Source organism: Falco peregrinus, chromosome Z (assembly GCF_023634155.1).
Source record: "Falco peregrinus isolate bFalPer1 chromosome Z, bFalPer1.pri, whole genome shotgun sequence".
In the NCBI taxonomy this organism is placed as follows: Eukaryota; Metazoa; Chordata; class Aves; order Falconiformes; family Falconidae; genus Falco; species Falco peregrinus.
This window is the reverse complement of record NC_073739.1, coordinates 54,325,229-54,341,865: the sequence shown is the minus strand read 5'-3', so window position 1 is coordinate 54,341,865 and position 16,637 is coordinate 54,325,229. Positions and strand designations below refer to the sequence as shown.

The following is a 16,637-nucleotide window of genomic DNA, read 5'->3' as shown; positions in this document are numbered from 1 at the left end:
GCTGTGCCTCTACAGCTCATGGATGACCACGGTGTGGCAGATCTCCACCTGCAGCCCATGGAGGACCCCATGCCGGAGGAAATGGATGCACCTGAAGAAGGCTGTGACATCGTGGGAAGCCTGCATTGGAGCAGGCTCCTGGCAGGACCTGTGACCCCATGGAGAGAGGAGCCCATGCTGGAGCAGGTTTGCTGGTGGGACTTGTGACTCCATGGGGGACTCACACTGGAGCGGTCTGTTCCTGAAGGACAGTACTCCGTGGAAGGGACCCACTGCTGGAGCAGTTAATGAAGAACTGTGGGAAGGACTCCTGTTGAAGTTCATGGAGAACTCTCTCCTGTAGGAGAGACCCCACCCTGCTGCAGGGGGTGAGTGTCAGGAGCCCTCCCCCTCAGGTGGAATGAGTGACAGAGGCAACATGGGATGGACTGACCACAACCCCCATTCCCTGTCCCTCTGTGCTGCTGCAGGGGAGGTGGTAGAGAACTTGGGAGTAAAGTTAAGCCTGGGAAGAAGGGAGAGGTGGAGGGGAAAGTGTTTTAAGATTTGTTTTTTTATTTCTCATTATCCTACTCTGATTTGAATGATAATACATTCAGTTTTCCCATGTCGAGTCTGTTTTGCCCTAAATGGTAATTGCTGAGTGATCTTGACCCATATGTTATTACATTTACTTATTACATATCTTGACCAGCTTTTATTACATTTCCTCTCAGCTGTCCAGCTGAGGAGGGGAGTGATAGAGCAGCTTTGATGGGCACCTGGCATCCAGCCAAGGTCAGCCCACCACAAAGATGTACAAGACGTTACTGGGAACCTTAGTGAGGGGATGTGGAATGATAACTTTTAAAAATGTAGAAAGTTCTGTGTGTTTTAGCACATGGTTGTGTGACCTGCTTAGTGAATGAGCGAGAGGCTGTGGGTGTTGTCTACCTAAAATTTATTAAAGACTTTGACACCATTTCCCACAACATTCCCCTGGAGAAGCTGGCTGCTCATGGCTTGGACGGGTGCACTCTGCGCTGGGTTAAAAACTGGCTGGATGGCTGAGCCCGAAGAGTGGTGGTGAATGGAGTCATATCCAGCTGGTGACTGGTCACAAGTGGTGTTCCCCAGGGCTCAGTGCTGGGGCCAGTCCTGTTTAATATCTTTATCAACGATCTGGATGAGGGGATCAAGTGCACCCTCAGTAAGTTTGCAGATGACACCAAGTTGGGTGGAAGTGTTGATCTGCTTGATGGTAGGAAGGCTCTGCAGAGGGGTCTGGACATGCCGGACCGATGGGCCGAGGCCAGCTGGATGAGGTTCAAGAAGGCTCCGTGCCGGGTCCTGCACCTGGGTCACACCAGCCCCACACAGCGCTACAGGCTGGGGCAGAGCGGCTGGAAAGGGCCTGGTGGGAAAGGGCCTGGGGGTGCTGGTCGGCAGCCGGCTGGGCATGAGCCAGCAGTGTGCCCAGGTGGCCAAGGAGGCCAGCAGCACCCTGGCTTGTGTCAGGAGCAGTGTGGCCAGCAGGGCAAGGGAAGGGACTGTCCCCCTGCACTGGGCACTGGTGAGGCCGCACCTCGAACCCTGTGTTCAGGTTTGGGCCCCTCACTGCAGGAGGGATGTAGAGGGGCTGCAGCGTGTCCAGGGAAGGGCAGCGGGGCTGGGGAAGGGTCTGGAGCACAAGTCTTCTGAAGAGGGGCTGAGAGAACCGGGGCTGTTTAGCCTGGAGAAAAGGAGGCTGAGGAATGACCTTGTCACTGTCTACTGCTACCTGAAAGGAAGTGTTGGTGTCAGTCTCTTCTCCCAGGTAACAAGGGAGAGGACAAGAGGAAATGGCCTCAAGTTGTGTCAGGGGAGGTTTAAACTGGATGTTAGGAAGATTTTTTTTCACTGAAAGGGTTCTCACGCATTGGAACAGGCTGCTCAGGGAGGTGGTGGAATCACCACCACTGGAGATATTTAAAAGACATGTAGATGTGGCATCTGAGAACATGGTTTAGTGGTGGACTTGGCAGTGTTAGGTTTACTGTTGGACTAGATGCTCTTAAGGGTCTTTTCCAACCTCAGTGGTTCTACGATGATGTGAGAGATGTCCTTTCTGTATGACCTCCTTATAGTTGAGATCAATGTAAGCGTTCCTTCACTTAATTTTCAGTTCTAGCATGCATTTTCAGAGTCTCTACTTGCTTCTGTGTTTTTCCCACCCTTCAAAAGGGTACTGCAAAGGAGTGGTTGTGTCTGAACACCCCTCCCCCCCCCCAGATCAATGAGGGAGACTGTTTTTATTTCCTAATCTATTTGTTTATGGTGCAGAGATTCTGTTTATAGTGTTTTTCTGTCTGTATTTTATGCACTTTGATGATGCAATAAAAACCTGGCAGCTTTTTTATTATATTCATTTGTGTGAGTGAACGGGTGTGTGCAGAGAGGAGTGGGGTGACCAAGCATGAATTTTTCTATATGTTTCTCCTATTCCTTTTCACTGTGTCCCTTAATTAGATTTTTTTACTCTTTATTGTTTGAGTTGTTACTTGAGTTGTTTATTGAGTTGAGTTGTTGAGTAAGTCAGAGGGGCTTTTTAATCCTAATTGTAGAACAGATGTCTTGTTTGCCAGGTTAATATTCAAATGAATCCATGAGATAATCACAGAAAAAATTAAACACTGAAAATAGGTGTGTGCGTTAACATTTGCATACAGAAATCATGTTCATAAAAATAGAATACATCACACTGTTGGCTACTCTGTTAAAGTGCAAAGGATAGTATCCTCACTGTTGTAAGAACTTTAAAAAAGGAAATGAATAAAAAATAATTTCATTTGGAGCCAATTTTATTCTTATCAGCAAAGAGGTCACTGCTTAAAATGTTAAGCTTCACTTTTTACCAATATATTGAAAGGTACATTTTTCTTTGTGTCTTGAGAAAAGAATGGATCAGCTCCTTCTAAACTTTGCAAGCACTGAGGTATTTGAGAGCTGCTTGTGAGGTGTCCCATTTTATCTCCACATTGTATTAAAGTCTGGTTTAAAGGCTGTTAAAAGTCGTAAGATCTCGTGGTAGTAATTTACTGTAAGCTTGGATCATCTACAAAATTAGTGACAGATTGGAATAGTGGTCTTCTGTGTAAACTGCCATGTACCTTACAGTATTTCTCTGAAGAAATAAAAGGTAAGTCTATTGTGCTTAACAGTGACCATAGATGGTAAGATATTTCAAGGCTGTGTTTCTTTGGTATAGTAAAGAAAGAAAAATAAGTTGTTTTCCATTTTTTTTCCTAATGTTGGATTGTGTGGTAACTGTCAGAGATGACAGGTGTTCTTAAAAAAAATTGCCATCAAAAATGTGGATAAATCAGAAATACTTTCTTTACATGATCCCTTGAGATTATTACAATATTCTGATATTATTGTGATATCCTGAGCAGAATAAATATTTGGTATTTTCCTAACATTATAGTGTCTAAATGTATTTTTGTGTTTGTAAAAAACTACCAGCTACACCTCATGGTCATGTAATACGTGTACTGGTCTTCTAGTAGTGGTTGTTAAATACTGCATAGCCTGCTAAAATATACTTCAATTTTGAGAAGCGTTGTAATCTATTAGCCCATTAAACTGCTCTTTTATAGCTCCTGTGATCTTTTTAGTGGGCATTGCTGTTGTAAAGTTAAGAAACAAGTATATAACTATTGGAAAATTTAGAATATATTTTACTTAAAAATTCATGTAAGCATTTAAGAATGTTATGGAGTATTAGAAAAGATGTCTGTGAGGAAAAGTAACAGTTTTAATAATAATTTGTAATAATTACTTGTAACAAGCTAGGCATAAATATAAAGCTGATTTATTACCTTTGTTTAAGTTCAAGAAATGTAGGAAGAGTTAAAATGAATTGGTGTGATTTTACCCTTCCAGCCTATATCAGTGAACATTTCCTTCTGAGCTAAGGCTACTTGTCCAAAATAGTCTTCAGGAAGTGGCAGTAGGTCTTATGTCTTGAGTGTAGAGGTTGTGGATTGTTTATTTGGTACATTTGATATTTTGAAGCAAGCTTTCTCTCCTAGGATTGTGTTCCGTGGGAAGATTTGCTTTTGTTTTAGGGACAAACCAGTAGTAGATTGCTTGGTGACTAGTTATGACTTGACTTAACAGCATGTGAAAAGACGAGATGTGGTGTTAAAAAAAAGAAAAGAAAGGATGATTTATTCTCTTAAGTAATTCTTAGTACGACAAGAATAAGATTACAGGATGTTATGGTTGCTAAAATTTCACTTGATTAAAGAAGGTGACTGGATAAATAAATTTAACAGCCCCACATGGGCATTTTACAAATAGAAGGATAACACCTCTGGAGAAACTTCCAATCTACAAATTGCTGCAGGCTGGAGAGGTATTCTGGGGAACTAACTTCTTTGCTTACACTGTTTCTTGTCTGCATTTGGCCAGTGTCAGAAAGGGTATACTGCCTACATTAACAGTTAATTTTTATCTGGTGTGTTTATTATTGTCTTCTAACCCTGTATGTGTGTCTGTGCCTACTTTGTTGAGCCATTGCTCTTACTTCGCTGTATTTATTTGTTTCTCCAAATTGACTGCATAATTTGTGAACAAAGATAAATTTTATGTGATTTAAAAAAAAATAGAATCTGTAAGTTAACTTGAGGAATAGTTAAAAATGTTTCTTCAAACAAATTTTGTATTTTATAACTCTGCTACCTCGCTGATGAATATGATTTTTAGATTGAAAGGTGCAAATTTTACTAGCATCTTATATTGTGAGTCCTTATTGGTGTTTAAGTTTTTATTCTCTGATTAATGATCAGCATCATTATGTTATATTTTAATTTTATATTTCAGGTGCCTTATATGTAACACAAATGCATCAAAGCCAAAGCTTCCATTTAAAAAAAGAACAAAAATGCAATGAAGCCTCCTTTACTCCTTTATAAAAGTCCCAGATAACTTACAGATAGCTTTTCTCACTTAAGTGAACTAGTGATAGCAGGCAGTTAAATGCTTGTTCAATGAGAAGGTTGAACTTCATACAGAAGTTACCATCTTGTATATCAATTCTAGTGGCTGCATACATAACATGTTCGACATAAAGTCTTAAAACCCAAGGAAATGAAACCTGAGATTATTAAACATTCAGTACTTCTTGCTTTAACCTGTATTCTTTCTTCACCACCTGCCCAACTGTTCAATGTCAACATGTTTCTTGGCATTAAATTGACTGCATCAGGACTGCAGTCTGCCATCAATTTATTCCCTAAATTTAAGTAAGATTACCAGAACTGTGCAGAGTTTATTGATGGAGGATGTGGAACGGGTCATGGTTAAGGGCATGTTGAGGGGCTGTGTTCCCTATAAAGACAGTTGCCTGAATTGAGCTTTTAATAGTTCTGATTATATTTTTTGTTTTTCTGACTGCTTGAGTACCAGCTAATGTCTTCCCTGGAGGTGCTAATAATTGCTGTTATAATGAAGTCTAATCTGTTTCTCTTCAGTTTTGTAGCTTTGTTCTTGGTTCTATTGACTTTTTACATGCTGTATTACCTGAAATTAGAATTGTATTTCGTGGGTGAATCTGAAATACAACAAAAACTACATGAATGGCTTTCCGAATGGCTTTTAATATACAAATTTTATAGGCAATAATATAAGGAAATGGCTGAAATCCCATGGAATCAATAGATTTATATTTCTTCTGCAGTACATCATTATGGTTACAAATGCTGCTGAAGTACTGTATTGGTTTTAGTGTTTATACTTTTCTGAGAAATGGTAAATTTATGGATGTAACTTAAATTTTTTAATAATTTTTTATGCTATTATTACTTTGTAAGTAATGTAAGTAATGTAAGTAAATAAAAAACATAGATGGGGCCAGTGAAACTTGGTGGCTTCCAGCTATCAGTTCATCAAAGGCTTTGTCTGTAGCTATGATTTCTGTTGTGTATGGTGTTTCAATCCATGATAGATTTGATGTATTAAGTGTTAAGCAGATACGAACGTATGTTCTCTACTTTGAACGTCTCAGACTTCGAACCGGATCTCAGACTTACTAAGGTCAAGAGAATTTTTCTTTAGGTAACTTCAACAGTCTCCTACAGGTCTTACAAATTTGTATTAATGTACAGTCTTTTGAAGGGTTAGATTAGGTGTGTATCTTTTGACAGAGACTATTATATAAAAATGCATTACTTTATAAATTTATTAACACATTTATTATGTATCTTTTTCAGGGTATTGAGGAATGGAATATTGCCCATCTTAATACAATATTGGATGTTGTAGAAGAAGACTGTGGAATTTCTATTGAGGGTGTAAATACGCCATATCTATATTTTGGCATGTGGAAAACAACGTTTGCATGGCACACTGAAGACATGGATCTCTACAGTATTAATTATGTCCATTTTGGGGAGCCAAAGTCATGGCAAGTATAAATTTTTATGAAAGATGATTTCATTTATTTGTTTTTCAGCTGACTAAACCAAACAGGTGGGGTACAGTTGCTTTGCAGATAAGCTTTACTGGAAGGCTCAGATAGCAGTTCTGTTGTTTTTGGTTTTTTTTGAAGCTGAGAATGCTATGGAATATGTGGGATTTGTGATGTAAAGAACACTGCAGTAATGAATTACTTTGTTTTAAAGGAAAATATTATTAAGTATCTAAGGCTTGTTTGAGTTCAACAGAAAAAGTTTACAGTGATTCAATATGAGAAGTTTAGTGAGTTGAGAACCCCAAGACTATTTGAGGGAACTTCTGTAAGGCCTCTTTGGAATCTGTTTCTTTGGTTCAGTTGTCCTTTGGGACTGTCTAACATGTTTTGTATTATACGTACATTTAATTGCTTTTTAAAGTCAGACATATTTTCTACTGATAAGTCAGTAGGCCTAGTAGGAGGTAAGAATCGGTGTTAAAGGTACTTCCTAAATATGAAGCTTCTGCTAGCCTTTATCTATATTCTTAGATTTTTGATCGAACAACCTTCATTAGAGAGACAAGTAGATTTAATTTTGTATGTATAGATTGTTGCATATGTGTATGTTAAAGCACATGAGAAAAAATGTTTTCCTTTTGATCATAAAATCTTAGGTTTTTTGAAATACCTGTGAAGAGAACATAAAATCATTACAAAGATGGATAAAAGATATGTGATGCTTAGTCCTGTTTTGGCTGTTTCTAGTAACCCAAACTTAAATGAAAAATTTTGTAGGGGGTAGTTCCATAAAACTTTATTGGTTATTTTTATACTCATACAAAGACCTGTGCAACATCATGTATTTAAACTAAGAAGGTGGTAATTTGCTCAGCTTCTGGTTTTTAGGGCATTGCTTTTAATTTACTTTCTTTTCTTCTATAGTGGATCTCTTGCATTTAGACAGAGAACATGAACACCACTTATTATAGTAACAAAGACTATATTTTGAATTGATGAATTATATCTATATATTTAAATTGCTGCTTTGATAGAATTAGACATACTATCAATGTCTTCTCAGCAGTAAAAACAATATCTTTGTTAAAGATGGATGTAAAGGTAGGTAATTCCAAAATATTCTAAGATGATAAGACAAACTTAACCAAAACAATGATTACATAAAAATTATTTTGGGTTCTTAGGAATTTTAGAAGTGCTATTTAAAGAAAACCACACTGCATATTGTAAAATTTTAAGTGGTAGAGACATTCCCTTAAACCTTGGAGTCCTAAGGCACAACTGATAGAGGCTAAGCAAACTTTTTTAAATTTTTTGAAGGATGTATGAGTTGATAATACAATACATGCTCTTCTATTTTACAGATACTTAATTACACTTTCAAATGCACAAAATAATTAAACGCTTTTTAAGAAATAACAGTGGATATGACTTCATTTTCTGGATCTCATTGACCCATGTTTTTAAGAAATGTCATGCTAAAAAAAAGCTGAAGGAAAGACAGTTAAAGATTAATCTGTTGTTACACATGTGCTTTTACTGGGGAAATGCTGCAATAATTTATGCTAATGCTATTCCTGTATCAGTAAAATGTACCATATGTTAGTGTGATACTCACATAATATTTTCTTCAAAAAAGTGGTGGATGAGTTGAATCTTATGATACAGACAGTAAAGATCTTGTCTGCTCTTAAAAAATTTGATCTGAGTTGACAAGTGCTTCCTTAGGTGAAACCAATTACCCTGGCACGTACATTAGTAATACATGCTTTTTAATTTTACTGGGTATATATGTTGTTCTTCAAGACAGCCACACTGGTCTTGTGGAAAGCTGAAAACTACTTTATTAATAAGCATGTTAGACAGCACGTTTTCTCTGAATTGTGAGAAGACAACCACTTCCAGCTGAGAGCTGTGATGGGAATTTGTAGGCAGCAGCTAAATCTGACTGCAGTGGCAGTCTTTATGGAATCTGAAGCTTTTGCCCGTATTTAGGCATAGATTAACTTTCATTTTTTCTTACAACCTGTGCAGTTTGACTTCCAAGAGGTACACAAAGAAATTTATAGTTATATATACTGATTCCACCATTGACTGCCTCATACGAAACGCAGGGAAGAAGTGTGTCTGGCAATGAGTTGCAAAATCAGAACTATGGCTGTTTCTGTGTTTCTGTGTGTATATATTAGTATTATACATATGTTTGCTTCATAGTTAAGTTGCTTGAAAGAAATTGCTAAAGAGAGGATATAATTTGAAGGAGAAAAAGGAATTAAGAAAACTTAGAAGCTCTGGAACAGAGCACTATGAGGGGAGAAGAGAGGGGAATATGGCAATGAAAGATTTGATGGAAAGAGGAACAGAGTCTATTAAAATTACTTGCAACTTTTTCTTTGCATTTTTTCTGAGGGGAAAAACATTTTGAAGATGGTACCTCATTTTACATCACAGTTTCTTAGAAAAAAAGTCTTACTACCAAGAAGGCCCATGGGTGTGATTGGTGATTTACTTAATAAATTCAGTTTATTCTTGATATACTTCATTGTATATTCAGGGGTGTAGGCCCTGACTAAAGATAACTTTTTTTGTTTTGTGTAGTAATTTCAGGAATTTTGGCATGTTGAAGTATCAAACTGCTCTTCAGAATTAATGCTTAGCATAAGAGAGGTTTTTGTCAATAGATCTATGGGTGAAATACAGATAATGCTTCAATTTACATTTTAAATTCATAAATATCCCCCCCCCCCCCCCGATGTTTAGATTTGGAAAATGATTCTGGGTTTACTAAGTATTTGCAAGTGGTACTTAGTCTTTGTGGAGTTTATCCAACTCGTATATAACAGTGGTGTTGATAGGAAATCTTGCAAGTGCTAAAATGATGTAAATCATCTTGAAAAATATTAATAATGAATATGTGAAAGTGTTTACTAAGCAGGCCCAAAGTAATTATTTTTGTGGCAATGTGACTATTTCAAACATAATAATAATTTAGCTCATTTATGCTTTTTAAAAATAATTTAGAGAACAAGAGTAAAGATATGTGGAGAACATATGTAATATTTTACTTCAGAAAGTAATTTTTTTAAAAAATTGTGCTTATTTTGGTCACCTTTTATATCTGATGGTGGAGGTCTGAATTCTTTTCTGCACAAAAAATCGGTTTTTACTTTCTGTTGAGAGGGGCACAGTGTAAACTTGCAGTGTAATACAAACATAATTTACCTATCAATTTGTGATGTTTTCTGTGAGATTGCATCTGGTCTTTGCTTCCAGTCTTCTTCTGAAGACTGGTAATGACAAGTAACCATACATTATGGTAAAAAAGCCTCTCCTGTTTAGTAATGTGTTTCATAAATAACAAAATACCTTTCAGGGTTGGTCAGTCATAAAATAAAGAGGAATATATTACAGAAAGAGAAGATTGTTCTGTCTTTGTGATAATGTCAAGAAAAAAAGACCAGATTATTAAAAGAGAGAATGCTTAGGCAAGATTAGATGGATTAGGAGAGAGATTGGACCCAGCAGTTTATTTGGGTTCGAAGCAGTGTAGGGTAAAATGGATCTGTGGTGAAAGTAAAAAATAAAGCAGGTGATTTAGGTTCAGGAATTCTTTTCATGAGTTCAGTGGATATAGGTTAGTGAGAAATTTGATCTCTAGATTGCCTAAAATTTTTGCCATGAGCAACTTCAGTGGTAGCTGTTGATTGGCATGGTTAGAAACTGTTTTTATGGATTTGGCAACATAGAATGAGTACCAATAGCTGTTCATCTTCCTTTATGAAGTGGAAAAATGAGGGAAAATAGGTACTTACATGGTAGGGATTGTGGAAATCTTTAAAACAGGATTCATGTTCTCATTCATGTGAAGGTTTTCAAATTTTGAATCCTAGTAGCAGAGAAAATGGGGTTATGTGTATGGTGGGATAAAAATGCGTGGTGTTCTGATCCTGGTGTTAGGCAAAATTGCAGACAATAAAGGTACAGAAGGGAAAAGAGACTGATGCTGACATTGTGCAAATTAAGAACAAATATTGCAATAAAGTAAATGGGTTGAGAGACTTGTCTGGGTCCTGACAGGCTCTCCAGGTTACATTAATAGGAGTTTCAGTGTGATCAGCAGTTTACGAAGACTGGTCAAAATCTGGCCAAGTGATATGGAGTTCAGCATGAATGGAAGAGTCTTGCTACCTTTGCACAAGTTATGCATACCACTGACAGAACTGTTCTGACATGTTTCCTAGTTATATTCTATGTCTAAGAAAAATAAGAGATGTAGAAAATTACAGTGAAGTGCAAACTTTTAGTTTGAAAAATGGGAGTAATGTATAAAACTTCCATGAGAGGAGCACATTTATGCTCAAATTAGAAAAGGATTAGCAAGACTTCCTTCTGCTAATTATCAGAGAAGACAGAAATAAGAATATTAGGGGTCACATCAATGACTAATGAAAATAGGGATTCTGATTGTAAAAAGGTACCTATAATCAAGCAGTACATTGGTTTGTCAGTAGTCTGAAAGGATTATCATTGTGCTTGAAACGAAGCAATCATTTGGTAGTTTGAGTGGTCTCCATAAAGTGGGAGAACTTTATGAACTTCAGAAGAAAAGGAGAGATGTCTCCTCCGCCGCCCCCCCCCCCCCCCCCCCGTGGAAGAGGATTTTCTTCCTTGAAGTTTTTAGGTTAAGTTGGGAAATTTTTTAAGTGGTAACAGACTTTGAAATTTCCCATGTCAAAACAGCAAATGTATTAACTTCCTAAATTAAGTTTATGAGATTTCAACTTGTTCATATTTTTAAACTGTACTTATCATGTTTATATATAATAAATATTAATGACCTAGACAGTAGAGAAAATTAGTGTTCCTTATAGAAAATGGCATGAGATTCTGAGCCCTTTGTCTGGAACTAGATAGACAGCATTATTTTAATATAGTGTGGAGGTTACAAATTGCCTGTTACCAGCTGTGAAGGCAGTGAATTAAGTTAATTGAGAAAAATCTGTAAGTTTACTTGTAACAACATTTTATGAGTTTGTAGCTTTGGAATTTTTAAAATAGTAATTAGCTGGAAAAATACTCAGCTGTTGTTCCTCTGTCAATATGTAACATAGGCTTTGGGAGAAGTAGTTTGGTTAAGTATTTAGCATCACACAGAATTAGCTTGCAGCTGATGGTGTTATCCATTACCTGTACATGTACCTGGCTACGGAAAAATGGAACACAATATTTTGCATTCTGTTTCTTGTCAGCGAGATGAGAATATTTGGGTGAATACAAGAGGCTGCTTGTCTGATGACCATCTTGCTTGGGTGGGTAGGTTTTGTATCATAAAGCAATGATTCTTCTTCTTTGATGTGTTTTTATGTTCGTACTTTGAATAATACTGTTGTAAAAGTTGCCCCACTCGTAAAACATACCACTTAACTGAGCACCTGACAAGGATCACCAGTTTTTCTTCCATCTGTAGTTGTCATGATACTATGCATGTGTTAAAAATAAGTGGATTCAGATTTATGTACTGCCTACACTTAGAAATTTCTGCAGTACTGAGTAACCAATTACCCAGTTGCACAAAAAGCAATACAAGTGACACAACAATCCAACCCACTTCTTTGATTTGAAAGATGCGGTTTGTAAAATGAAGCATAGGGTCTGTGAAGTCACCAGAAAGGCAGAAAAGAGAATACTACTTTAATGTTTAAATATATTTGAAATTTTCTGTTAGGCTTTACATTCATTTATTGATGATGGTAACTGCCAGTCAAGATGGACTTCTATTCTGCAAGATAGGCTATGGGATAGAATGAATTTAATTCTTTATACTCTCAAAAAAGCCCACTCAAGAAACCAAAACTATACACTTATGTTCCTTGTTTAGAGTATTGATAGATATTGGAACTTGAGTATTTTTCTCTTGGCTCCCTCATTACTAACTGTGGATAATGTGAATGCATGTATTGTAACAGTGCTTCTGATATATACCTATATAGATATATTTTTTTCCCTTCTGCTGATGCCCTTAATGGGGTTGGTCAGTGAAGTATCTGTAAAGGTTTTCCTTGAAGAAGCTTCATGCTTATTTAAATAATTCATTTCTTTATAGCCCAAATGTCTAGCATCTTTGAAAATGTTATCTGTGGGTTTTTTCCAGCCATGTGGAATACTATCATGAGAACTGCTAAACTTTTCTGGATTGTCAGAGCTTTTTGTTTTTAATCTGGAAATTCACTTTTCTGTTCTTACGGTATGGATTATCCTAAGAGGACTCTTATGTGAAATATTAAGAAGCCTATAGACAAAGTAAGGGGAGAGGTTTTCTGCAGTCCTTAGGGGCAAATCATTAAGTGTTTGCACAAACAAATGTCTTGTGAGCTGACTTGTACTTGTTTGTAGATGCCTTAGGAATTTTTCTGTAAAAGTTGTATGTTCTGGGGTTGTAATCTGTGGTAAGGGAGATTGTAGAGAAAATGGAGCCAAACTCTTCTCAGTGATGCACTGACATAACAAAGGAAAGGTAGCAATAATCACAACTTGCAAAAAGGAGCATTTCAGTTCGATAGAAGGAAAAAGTAATTCACAGTGATGTTGTAACAGGTTAATTAGGGAGGCTGCTGAGTCTTAATCTTTGGAAATTTTCAAAGTTTAACTGTATGTTGCCTGCACAAACTGTTCTGTCTTTGAAGTTAGCCATATGTTGACCAGGAGGCTGGGCTAGATGACGTTCAGGTCCCTTCCAGCCTAAACTTTTCTATCGTTCTGTGATATTGAATGTTAAAGAAGATGGTGCTCAAAGTTACTTTTCTAATATATAGGTTGACTTGAAAACCAATACTGAATTAATTTTTTAAGACTCCCAAACCTTTGGGTAAAGTTGCAATTCATTTGCAACCATTTGTGCTCCTAGTTCTTTCTAGTTTGTGTCTACTTACATGTTTTTAGCTATGAGGTACAGTTTTCTTAATCTGTATTCTGAGAAATATAAAGCTCTTGAAAATATAGAATTAGAGAAAAAGAGGACCTTACCTTCCTCCATTCAAGTGCAGCAACAAGATCAGCCTGATAAATAACTTTCAGCTCTCACTTTGAAGGTCAAGAAGAAGCTACGTTCTTCTCTTTGACCAGAGGTTTTTGGGTTGTTATTTTTTCACTGGGTTTTGCACTGTTATATTTGCTATCAGCCATTTAGGTACTGGAATACCTAAATACTGTTTATTTTGCATAAGCTGTAAGTCTACAATATATGTGGCCATTTATTTTCTAACTGAAGTGTATAGGTTAGAGAAGGAAGTTTTCAAAAGCTAATGAACAATCTCCTGAACTACCTTGTCTGCTGATCTGTGGGTTTTGATGCTTTTAGTGATGGAAGGAACAGACTACTTCATATTTCAGCTTTGTAGTTTCAGGAGAGCTAAGCAGAGCTACTGTAGTAAAGATTCTGTAGTAAAAAATGCAACTTCTTTGCAATGATGACTAGAAAAATGTTATTCATGTGGTGCAGATTTGCATAATTACTTCCTGAGACATAGACAGAAAGACCAGATTTAAGAAATCTGACTAAATTTTTATATTCGTATTGATTGTTCCAGTAAAATTGTGTTATAATTGTATAGTTTTTTTGTCTTTAACACATTTTACTGTGCAAGCTCAATGACTGTGTTTTTATGTTCATTCATAGATGGACATTTATTTTCATTTTATTAAAATTTTGAAGGTTATTACATGTATTAATAACCTGAAATGCTTTCGAGGTCAAGAGACCCCATCTGTTGAACTTCACCCCGCCGCCTGCCCCCCCCTTTGCTTTTTTTTTTGTTGTTGTTGTTTGGGTTGATTTTGCTTTTTTTTTTGGGGGGGTGGGGGGGTGGGTTGTCCTGAACATTAGAGGAATGCAAGGCAGGTCAGCTGTGAAAATCAGAATATGACTGACAGTTCATATAATTTTGTGCTGACCCATAGAATTTTGTACTGACTTACAGGAAATCTATTTTACTAGTTAACCTTAGTGTTTTTTTCTTAATAAGGAAAAATACAGGTTTTATTTTCTATTCTTGGAAACTAGGGACTTGTCACCACATAGTCATCATTCTGTGATGCTGTTACAGCTTGCATTTTCCATCTTGGGAGCGATGATATGAGGTCCTTGGAAAAAGAAAAAGAATTCTGAGATCTTTATATTCATGTATCTATTATTATCATTTAGCTCCACTGCTTTTCTTGCTATGAAAGCAAAATTCACCTTCTGTGGAAACACACAGACTAAACTAAAAGCATGTGACTCATTCTGGTGGGATGTCCTTGGCTGTCATACAATTACAGCTATTCAATTCACAGAGCACGTTGCAGGTACTTAGGATTTTTGTCATTCTTTGCAGCCAATGAAGACAAATTGTCCTTTTTCCTCTTTCTAATGCAGTTTCCCTGAGTGAGTAGTTTGATTTAATTTCCAACTTGAATATGTCTTGATTTTCATGTTGGAAAAAGCTTGGTGATAGCAGCTTTTTCTAGATTTATGGTGGATGCTGATGGTTGAAGAACACTTAGTTTTGATAGTTTGTGTAGGTCTTGCTGAAAAAATTTGAAATTCTGAAGCAGTGCTGCTGAAAAATGCATTATTAAGAATCTTGGCTGAAGTCTGATTTATTTATTTATTGAAGTTTATTTAAACAGTACTTAATGCTAAGTGGATATTAGTCATGGCCAAACTACAGTCATGTTTCTGTGGTTAATTAAAGGTGAAATAGAGAGAATCGTAAGTACACACCAAGTCTGTACAGTGGAATAAAGAGAAATGGAAGACCTAATTCAGATGCAGATGAAAAATAGGATCACTGTATTTATTTTTAGCTGCAATAGTAGATTATGAAGGATGCTTTCAAAAGTTCTATGTAAAATTTTGTTTCATAAAACACAACTGTAATACTTAATGTTATGCTGCAGTTAATTTTTCTAAAGTAAATATTCTTATATCAGTATTTTAAAAACAAGATAGTAGTTTTTTAACTTAAGGTTACAAAAAGAGAAGCTTCAGTGCTAAATTATGAAAGTATGGATTCAATTAATGTATTAATATTTATAATATACTTATTAATATAAATAGCAATGATTTTCAGTAATTAATACTAATCAACATTCTTAATAATGTGAAAACATTTTAATCGCATACAATTGCATTTATTTAATTTTACTGACATTATAGTTCAGATGATTTGCTACTTCTGTGGAGTTATTACAGAAATTCTGATTGGTTTGTGATATATTTTCTCACTACTTGGACATTTTTCTTGAGAAGGCCCAGGAGGACATTTCAGAATGGAGCAAAAATACAGTTGATCATTTCTTCCTTGCTCTTACAGGGGTTTTATGATTAAAAACGTACAGATACTTGTTGCATTATTCTTGAAGGACTTAGTAGCTGTGGGCTGAAAGTGTTTTGTTTCAGTCCGATCTTTGTAAGAAGCTTTGGTAGCTTCTACTGTAAAAATTCTCATATCTCAATTTTATTTATTTATTTATTTTATTCCTGACCTTGTAGAAGTTACAGCTAATCAATCTATGTGGTGAATTGCTTCTGATCGTGAAGCAGTGCTAGAATTGCTTAAATAATATGTTCATTATTATAAATTGACAAGCAACTATAGATAAATAGGAAATCTGTTTTATGAAAACTTGGCTTAGCAAAGAGCCTTAAAGTAATGAGCTATGATACCATGCTTAACTTCTGGGCTGCTCATTCTAGGAAGTATTTCAGAAGCCTGAATTAAGCCCTGAGGTTCTGCATACTGTAGATGGATGAAACTAGGTGCTTCATAATAGTGTTAGAGCAAGTGTGTTGAATTGGAGAACTGTCAAATCTAGCCAGTAGGCAGATCTAAAAAGAGGGGGATTTTGAAATTTTTATGCATGATAATGTCACAGACAGGCCCAGGAGCACTATTACAAACATGTAATCCCAAGTTATATACAATGTTTTTACCAGTAGCTGAGCTAAAATGAGCTTTTCCAAATTAAGACTGGAAAGCTTGACTTCTTAACAGTTGCAGTATGCAGATATGGGAAAGAGGCAAAGATGATTGAATAAGAGAATAAAAATAAAGCCTAGCTTTTCAACTTGGCTGCTGTCCTGTATTCTACCCTGGCATTACATTAATATAACGGTATTTCTGATCAAAATTCATTTTGGAACTTTTTCCTCCTCTCCTCCAGT

The 16,637-nt window shown here is 36.3% G+C and overlaps 1 protein-coding gene across 5 annotated transcripts in view; it reads left to right on the top strand.

Annotated features, from left to right (window-relative positions):
• Positions 1–16,637, top strand: part of KDM4C (lysine demethylase 4C) — a 304,693-nt gene that overhangs the window by 32,355 nt on the left and 255,701 nt on the right. For all 5 annotated transcript variants that reach the window (XM_055790391.1, XM_055790390.1, XM_055790392.1 and 2 more), the window contains exon 5: positions 6,234–6,427. In XM_055790391.1, coding sequence (XP_055646366.1) covers positions 6,234–6,427 — 194 coding nt within the window. The remainder of the gene's footprint in view (positions 1–6,233; positions 6,428–16,637) is intronic.